General features: G+C 39.5%; 1 protein-coding gene across 1 annotated transcript in view; it reads right to left on the bottom strand.

Moving 5' to 3' along the window:
* ALX1 (ALX homeobox 1) overlaps positions 1-7385 on the bottom strand; it is a 19364-nt gene extending 11979 nt beyond the window's left edge. Inside the window, exons 1-3 of the mRNA XM_026049742.1 lie at positions 7154-7385; positions 4690-4994; positions 826-954 (exon numbers count right to left, since the gene is read on the bottom strand). Of these exons, the coding sequence (XP_025905527.1) occupies positions 826-954; positions 4690-4994; positions 7154-7385 (666 nt within the window). The remainder of the gene's footprint in view (positions 1-825; positions 955-4689; positions 4995-7153) is intronic.
* Positions 7386-9872: the final 2487 nt, after the last annotated feature.

Genomic DNA, 9872 nt, shown 5'->3' with positions numbered 1-9872 from the left:
AGGAGGAGGAGGAGGAGGAGGAGGAGGAGGAGGAAGAGGAAGAGGAAGAGGAAGAGGAAGAGGAAGAGGAAGAGGAAGAGGAAGAGGAAAGAAATGAAATCATCCAAGAGAGCTTTATTTTCTCTATGCATCTCTCACAGCCTAATTACAGGTAACTATAAAGTGTCTTCATGACATAACACAGAAGATTCACTTAACTGAACAATCTATATCCATAAGGAAATGTGCATGTTTAACAGAGCTGGAGCTTTAGAAGCCAGCTGCAGAGAAATTATGTAGTTTATGTGTCATCTTAGCAAAACATACAAGAGCAAAATGGTCAGGACAGTCATGCATGTTCCAGAAGTGCATCTACCTCAGAGGTGAAATCCTGACCTTATGGAGGTCAAAAAGGCAGTATTCCTGTCAATCTCAATGGGTCTAACCTTCATTCAAAATGTGTGTATTGACCTATAAGTGATTCAAATCCCCACAACAATTTACATACACAAAAATATAAGCTGCACAGTCATATCACAAATCATATGAGTACAGTTGACCTGTCATAACTTATGTAAAACTCTGTAGCTCATAATATCATTCTTTAAAGAAATAGTTGTATTCTGATGGTTAGTTATTCATGTTAGATTCTCTACTGTTGTTCATCAAGCTCCTGTGGTAATAGTGTTTTTCACCATTGTAAGATATACAAATTTATAAAGAAATGTATAAAGAGCAAGGAAAGATAACTGCAGTAAACCTTCATGCATCTTCTATACAAGTGTATGCCTGAGGATGGAAGAGGAGATAAGCCAGAAGTGAAGTGCTGCTTGGTCTTTACCATACCTGAGGGTAGCTGTCAGTCCTGGGAAGAACAGATATATCATAGGTAGCAGCGAAATGGCTCTTAGCTTGCTGGATCTGACCATAACGTTCTCTTTTCCTCCATTTTGCTCTTCTGTTCTGGAACCAAACCTACAGTAAATGAAGAAATACCTGTGAAGATCAGCTCACTGATGTCTTAAAGAGTCTTAACAAAGAGATCAGAGATTTAGTGTAATAGCTTTCAAAATATCTGTGTATCTAGGAAAGAGAAGTCCTCTTCCTGCAAATGAAGAGATTGCAATCCATGATAAAAGCAAATCTTTTCAATATATCTTAAATTGTTTCTGTGTCTTTTAGAAGTATTATTTCATATCTACTGTCTCAAAAATAAGATGAGGATGCTGGCACAAGCTGCTCCAGCTCTCAAGAAGAGCTAATGCTGGGAGAACTGAACTCTTTAGGCAAAAATCTCCATTCAGCAGCAAATCACATGGGAAAGAAACTTTCTACTTAAGTTCTCATGACCACTGACTAAATACAACACAAAAAAAAACTGGCTCCCAGGACAACAGTCTGTGCTCAAAAAAGGTTTTCAGTAAAGAAGGGCCACAAATAACAATGATAGAAAATAATAAAAAAAAATGAGATTACATATGATTTAAAACTGTTGTGACATTTGTCTGCCATTGTTGTTGTTGTTGTTATCGTTGTTGTTGTCATTAGAAAACATGTTTCAGCGGTGAAAGACTGAAAAAATGGTATTTCACACATACATTATGAAACAATTTAGATGTAGATGTGACGTATTGTCATATTGGTCAACTAAAAACCTGCTCTATGCTTAAATAGCCTCTGATTCATCCAGTATTTTGATCAGCATATGTTAATTCAAAGCCTATTTATTATACATACAATTCTTGCTGTGATTGGCATATATGCCCTGTAATTGTCAAATCATTCTCCTCTTTCCAACAGTTTAATTTGAAGGATCCCACCCTAAAAACTTATTAAAGGTAATTTTTCTGGTGAACTAAAGGGACTACTAAGCAAAGTAACTCTTCCCTTATAAAGGGAATATTATCCAAGTCGGTCTTTATTGTTCAGCTATAAACAAATTTATTCCCACTCTTTTAAAATATCATACATTTAATAGTGCCATTATTTCTTATTTGAACAATAGAATTGATTACTATTCTTACATTCCTACTCCTTTACGAATCCATTGAGATAGACATGATATTTGAATAAATATATTTTTGATACACACTGGTCATAAATCTCATTTTGAAGGATATTTTATGACCCTCTGATAGTGAATTATATTAAAAAAAAAAGAAAAAGAACACTATTTGTTTTATAATGCAGTTTTTGCCCTAGCCTCTGAAGAACTTAATTCCCCATTGATGCTGCTTAAGCAAAGCATATTTTTGCTTATTTCAGTTTCCAAAGACTTGTTACAGATTTAGTTTATGCAGTTTATAAAAATGTACTCAGCAGTTAAAGCAAGACCCATGCATACAAATGCCAAACATATACTGTTAGGGACATGGTTGGTAAATTTGTATTATTTATTATGCCTGAAACTCAGCAAAAAGAAAGAAAAATTTCTCCTGTCTCCACAGGAGGCACCAAGAACACACTAAGGGAATTTGGTAATGAGGCTCTTTCATTGAAAAAAGACCTTGACAATCTCCTTAAAATGGGTGCCAATTACTACACTGACATGCAGCAGGAAAGAGAACAACTGAGATAAATTAGGTTCAGGTTGGCTCTCTCTGCATGTATGCAGGACAAAAATTAAATTGGGTTGTGAAGAAATGGCAGTGAAGGGAAATGTGAGTAAGGTATCCAGCTGATCAGCCTACTAACCCAAATCAAACAATTTGCTTAAATTTATGGTAACTAAAGGAGAAAAATAATAATAATAAAAATAAAAATAAAAAGGCATACATTTTTTTTCTTTTGACAATCCCCCAAATTGTTCCTGTTTACAACACTTTACTAGAAAATGGCTCTTGGCAGAGATAGAGTAACCATTTGCCTCCACAAAGCAATATAAAAATCTGCTGCTTGTTATCCTTGAATTGCCAGATGCTTGCCTCTAATGATGTAAGGTCTTCTAAATTGCTTAATCTTGTGATGGAATAGTGTTGCTGCCCTGGATAAAAATACTCACAATTTCCTTTCATATTTGACATATCAGAAATGCAAAGATCAGTTCTTTTTTTTATTTATAAAAAGCAAAATATGTATAAGTACAATAAAAAATAATATATTATGTGATAGTCTAGTGCAGATGTACTTAAGTTTTCACATACACTCTCTTAATGTTAATCTTTTTACCATATAAAATTTCTGTAACTCTAGGAAAAAAAAAAAAAAAGTAATTCAGTTTATTTTAACCCCTCTATTATGGTTATTAATTTGTTAAGGAAACATTTATCATGATTCTGGAAATATGCAACTGGAAGAACAATGGTTAAATACTAGAGTAGCATTTTTTTTATGTCAGAGTAAATTCTAATGAATAGAAGTGATCTTTCAAAAGATCTCCCAAATTCCGAAGAAAAAGGATTTCATAGAGCCTAAAGAGATAAAAAAAAAAAAAAAAAAAAAAGACAAACAAATAAAAAAAACGAACTAAACTACATTGCCAATTGGCATCACAGATACTGTATCGATCTAGCTGATGGAAGAATTTGAACTCTATTTTAGGATGACAACAACAAATATGCCAGCTGGTAGAATAGACATGAAAAGAACATTTATTTATAAAATTAATTAGCTGAACTAGTTTCTGAAAGTGGTCTTGGTTTAATTTCAGTTGTATGCATGTGCACTGACGTCTTTTTCTTTATATACATGTGTGAGTATGTGTTTAATTACAAGTTGTGAAGTTGTTATCATATTCAAGTCACTAAATTAAAAAAAATTGATCCCAGTCTGTATGAAACTGCATGACTGCTATTCCCTAAATTGAAATGATGAGTATTACTGGAATGGAGAAGATCTCTAAAAATAGGACAAACTTGCAAAAGGCAGCTCACACCCATTTGTGCGGGAAGATATATTAAGGGAGAAAGAACTATGTTTCCTGTATATTCAGCTTCTTTTCTCACCATTACACATTCAAAGACATAAATATTGTCAACATTACTGTACATGAACATACTGAATAAATCAACTTTCTACATCGTTAACATAGTCAAGTACAGCACTAAGCGGTCAACAGTATGTTTCAATTAAAAGTTAGAATAGTATTATGAATTGGTTGTGCCAGTTTAAAAGCAAGCAAATGTCCTACCCAATTTTGCAAGCATTAAGCTCATTCTATTCTACAGAGATGAAAGGACTGAGTTCCCACCATATACAGATATGCATATGCACACACATAATCATGGATGTGAATATATACACACTTGTCTATATATGTAGTTCCACCGTATCCTCTTGGCTAGAAGTAAAGAATTTGATTATTTTTTAGTTTGTACTTTTCATAAGACATGGAGAATCCTCTGTGATTGCGTTCTACATCGTCATCAGTCTGAACTACAGCATCTCCCTTTAATGGGATCTTTACACATTAACACTTTGCACATTCACTGGCTGGAAGTCTGACTATAAAATGGGGCTACTAGAATTCAAGCCTACATCGGTACTGATGGTGTTTTTCTCATCTTTTAAATAACTTGTTCCATTTGAAGGAGCAAATTATTGTAAAAGTAGTAAGTTAATTTATCACTGCATCACAGCAGATCATATATATATAAAACAAAAAAGGCTAATTACTATAACTTTACGGACTTTTGCACAATCCCCAAGAGAGTCATTGGTCAATTCCTACAATACACAACTTGCCACAGAAATGCCAATTTTGGTTCCTACCTGGACTCTGGCCTCAGTGAGCTCTGTTCTCAGAGCTAGCTGCTCTCTTACATAGACATCGGGGTAATGAGTTTTCTGGAAAACTTTCTCCAGTTCTTCCAGCTGCAAACTGGTGAAAGTTGTCCGATGCCTCCTCTTCTTGCTGCTGGAGACATTGCTGTCACACTTATCTCCAAGTTCATCCAGGTCACCCTTTTCCTGCATCCCTTTCACTGGAGACATCCTAAGGTTGCTGCAGTTGTCCACGGGCCTGCTCAGCTCTGTGTGCAGCGGCTGTCCCTCCACTTTAGTAATTCCATAGTTCACTGTGCATGGGGTGGGGAAATAAGTGGTTAAAGCAGGTTTCAGGCTCAAGCACTCATATACAACAGTTTCATGATAAATTGGGTTCTACTGAAAAGCTTATTTCTATATAAAAACCCGGAAAAGGTATTGATAATATGCTTCACATTTTTTTTTTTTTTTTAAAAAAAGGTATTGTCACACATAATTCATAGAATTTTAACTGAGATTTTGATTGTGTGTGTATGTGTGTGTATAAGGACACACACATTCTCTCATACATGAGAATACTTTTATTCCGCAACTAAAACAGATTATCATCTATGAAATCAATTGCAACTGGAATTGTCCAGATAAGGAATCTTAGCACAAAACTAATTTTCATATAAAATAAGTGTCATAAAGCTCTTGAAAATGTTCCTTAAGCTCAGAAGCAGATAAATGAAAGACACTCAATTTCTATGAGAATATAACACAAGATAAGTAGGTGCAAACTGACAAACCAGGGAGCAAAAGCACATAAAACTGAAAATTAACTTTACTTTACAAACTCTATAGGATACACTAGTTCCTCTTGGATTTGTAAAGTGGATTTGTTTCCAATTAAGTTTGTTATGGTTATAAAATAGAAAGAGTTTCTGCAAAATGTTAACTAGTTAAAGAGATTGTTTCGTAAAATTCACATCAGGATTGCAGGAACTGCTTGTCTTCAGTTAAAATCTGAGTTTATAGTGGAAAGAAATATTCCTCTGTTATATCCTTAATAAGAAATTAAAACATCTAAAACTTTTCTGTTTTTACATATCTCACATCACTTTAAAAAATGATAAATACAAGACTTAACATTCATTTTTTTTTTTCTCCCAGAGACAAGAAAAAAATGTTTAAAATCCTATTTTTAGGATAAAAAGAAAAAAAAAGTCGCATAGTTGTCATGTAATATACGATGAGTCCGAGGTGATTTTAACTAAACACAATGTTTAAATACTTACCACCAATAAACAGATGGGAAATGCCCCAGAGCCCCAAAGGTACACATGAAACGAACTAATTAAGAAAAACTTCAATCTGTTAATTTTCTGTAGTTGCTGTAAATTGTGCTTGCAGAACTCACTGTTTCTTATGAACTATTTCCTACAAAATGTTTTTATCAAAAAAAAAAAAAATAGTTTGAGATATATGCGGTCAAAAAAAAAAAGGTATCTTTAGTCGCATTGCTACAGTTAATTTTATTATTTTAACAATATTTTCCAACTTTCTGCTCGATAAGATATTTTACATTGCTTAATAAGCATTGAATTATTATGATGTAGAAATAATAAGCAAAATGATAAGCTGTTTATAAAATAGGCTGGTCCACGTTTTCGTTTGCCAACCAGCTAGGAATAGAAAATAACATTTAACAAAGCAATTTGAATTACCTGAATTAATATATTTTTTAAAATCTACATTAGTATTCACGGGATATAAGCGTGTTACGCACTATCCAGCGACAGAGCAGTGAAGCTCTGTCTTTGCAGCACGACGTTGTAGTGCTCGGAAAGGCGACCAAAATGATCTTTCGATTTTCATCTTTTAGTGGTACCTGGTACCATGGCAAGGGTGGTGGGCACAGCCCCCCACAACCCATGGCTACTTTCTTCCGAAAAAGAAAACATATATATATATATATATATATATATACACAAACAATAATAATTAAAATTAAAATATTTTTTAAAGGAAAAAAATATATATATATGCTACCGCGCTGCGTCGGGCAGCGCGGAGGCTCCGCGGCGCGGGGATGGGGCGGGCGGTCCGGGTCCTGCCGGGCCGCGGGGTCCTGCGCCCCTGCGGAGCCCTTCGCTCGGCGCAGCCCCCTCCGTGCCGCGGTGCGCAGTGCCCGACGCTGTGCGCTCCCCTCCAAGAGGGGCCGGCAGCGAGGGCGGTAGCCGGTGAGACAGCGCCAGAAGGAAAAAAAATAGCTAAACCTTTTCCTCTTATTTTTATTATTAGTAGTATTATATGCTTTTTTTTTTTTTTTTTTTTTTTTTTTTTTTTTTTTTTTTTTTTCCGCCCCCCCCCCCCGCGGCCCAAAAAATTTCCCCGGGAAATGGGAACCGCGGCCCCCCCCCAGAAAAAAAAAAAAAAAAAAAAAAAAAAAAAAAAAAAAAAAAAACAAGCCAGGAAGGGGGCTCACCGTTATTGTCCTGGCAAGGCGAGGTCCTCTCCAGCCTCACATGATGCTCAGCCCGCTGCAGAGGGTTGAAGGCCTGCACACATTTGCTGCCTGGCGTTTTGCTGTAAAAGGACTCATTGTCCAAAGTTTCCATAACGTGCTCCAAAGTGCCTCCTGCTCCCATGTAAAAGTCACTGTTCTTGCTCGGCTGGCTCTTCAGGGCATACTTCTCACTCAGAAAATCCATAATCATCTAAGGCTGCTTGAGATCCTCTTCCCTAGACAGAGGCCGGACTGTGAGCTGGGGAGGGAGGGAGAGCAGATGAAGGGGAGGAGGGAGGGAGGGAAGGAGGGAAAGACCTTCAGCGCCCAGGGAGCTGCTTTGCCTCTGAGCCTTTGATTTGTCTTGTCTTGAAAGGAGAACCCGAAGTTGCTTTTATATCTTGAAGCTCAGCAGGGCTCCTGGTGCAACCTCCCATTTCTAATGAATATGAAAATAGGCACGCGGTGTAACTCCACCCCGGGTCCCCCAAGACCTAAGCCCAACACAGGAGGGAGTTCCAGGCCCATTTTAGACAGACAGATCCCGTCCAGACAGACAGACACACAAGCCGGTGGGGAGGACACCCAAAAAGGACATTTCCCCTCGGCATCGGACTAACATTTTTCCTGGCATTCAGGGCAGACAGTGACATCCCCCAGCTCCCCTCTCCCTCTAGCTTCCCAACATATTTACAGCAAGGAAATTTAAGGGTCAAACTCTCTCCTTTAACAAGTCTCACTAATATCTCAGTAGCTACAGTGCTGATCTCCGAAGCTGTACTATCGAGAACTGGTGCTCCTGCTTTATTAAAAGGACAGGAGCTTGGGGGCGGAAAGTTAAAGGGAGAAGGAAATATTGTCGGGTATTGTCTGTTTAGTGTGAAGGGAAAATTGAGGGACTTTCAGAAAAAGAAATCCTCCTACTAATAAAAAAAATATGTTACATCAGGAATGGATCCGGGAGAGAATTTGGCTGCTATCAAGTAGAAATCCAGTCTGCCTGTATTTGTGTGAAAAACAGCCAAATCAAACCTATTATCTCATATCTCCCACTTCAACCTCTCCTGAAATAATAATAATAATAATAATAATAATAATAATAATAATAATAATAAACTTTCTAAAGTAATCTACTTTCTAAATCAGAATATAGTCTGAAGTAATAGCTCAAAGAAGAAACGAGGTGTGTATGCAAGTGTTCCTACGGATATTGAAAAAGCAAATACTTTTCTCCTGGAGTGTGTGAATTTGGCAGCGCTGAAGTCGGTGATGCTTTTGCACTTAGACGGGATTTAAGACACGGGCGAGAGGGAGATGATAGGAGAGGGGACACCTCGAGAAGGCCCAAAGAAAAGAGTTGCTCTTTGCTTCCTGCAGCAAGCCGGGAGCTGATGGTATTATCCTGGTCCAGGAGAGATGGCAACCGCTTCAGATGAGCGTTGCGATGCCTGGCACCCGAGCCTGCCTGACTTATTAAGACTATTTTAAAAACTGGATGGGTGTCTGGCCAGTGCCGGGTCGTGCCCTGGGCCCCCGGCCTGGGCGCGGGGCAGGGGCAGAGGCCGCGCGCGCCACGGCGGGTGCGCAATGCTGGGCTCCGCTTCTGCCAGCGAGGCTGTGTAGTGAGGTGGGAACGGGACAGGAGCAGCACAAGCAGGCGGAGCCCCCGGTCGCCCCGCTCTCCGCTCTCCGCGGGCGCTGCCGCCAGAGGACCCGCGCGCCGCTCCGCGCCCGCCCCGCAGCGCCGAGGTCCCGCTCGGGGCCGTCGCTTCCCCGTGTTTTCTTGGAGCAGCGGCTCATTTCTTCCTTTTACACCCCTGGGAGAGAGGTTTACTCTGGAGCCCGAGCAAGGCTGTCTCTGAGAGCCGGCGTTTCGGCAGCTTGTTCATCGCTGTGCCTTAAAAGAGCTCGGTGATTTGAGGGAGGCAGGGAAAAGGAAGGAAAAAAGGACGTGGGGAAAGAAAAAAGGCGCCCTCAGTGTCTTGTAAATGAAAGACACATGCAACATCGTTGCAGCCTGTAGTCCCTTTTTATCCTCTCGCAGTCAGTAAACTCCAGGGGAGTTGGGGATAAGGAGCATCTCCCGCACCGGTGGAAGCAGCTCGAAGCACGCGGCGGCTCTGCCCGCGGTCCCGCGCAGGCATCTGGAAACGCCGGGATCGGGACAGCGACCTCGACCTCGCTGCGCCACCCCCACCTCGGCCGGCAGCTGCCCCCCAGAAAAAGGAATTTCCCCGCTCTGCTCGATTCCAGCTCCAGCATCCTCGTCCGAAGCCCTCCGAAGCGACTCCACCCGTTTCTCTCCCGCTATTTATTTATTTATTTATTTACTTATTTTTCTTAAAACTATGAGATCAGCTGCGAGGTTAGGGTTTTGATCTCCATGAGCACTCCACATTATCGAGTTGCGGATTACAGTTGAGGAGCGAAGCACTTAGCAACTGGAGGTTTTAAGTACACCCCAATTCCTCCCCCCCCCCAAAAAAAATAAATTAAACAAAGTAGATTTCACATTATTTCTGGCTTCGGGGGCCAAATCCTGCTCTCGTTTACCTCAGAGCCCAGCTGACTTCAAAGGGAGAGAGAGATGTAACCTAGGGGTGAATTGGCGCCAAGCATGGCATTTGTTCTCCTTAAAAGCTTGAAAGCAGAAAGCTGTCTGCAGATGACTCAAATCATTTAAAAGGGATTGGGCAGA

This window comes from Nothoprocta perdicaria, unplaced genomic scaffold, assembly GCF_003342845.1.
Source record: "Nothoprocta perdicaria isolate Ctin4 unplaced genomic scaffold, notPer1 scaffold_61, whole genome shotgun sequence".
Classification (NCBI taxonomy): Eukaryota; Metazoa; Chordata; class Aves; order Tinamiformes; family Tinamidae; genus Nothoprocta; species Nothoprocta perdicaria.
This window is presented reverse-complemented; position numbering and strand designations above follow the sequence as displayed.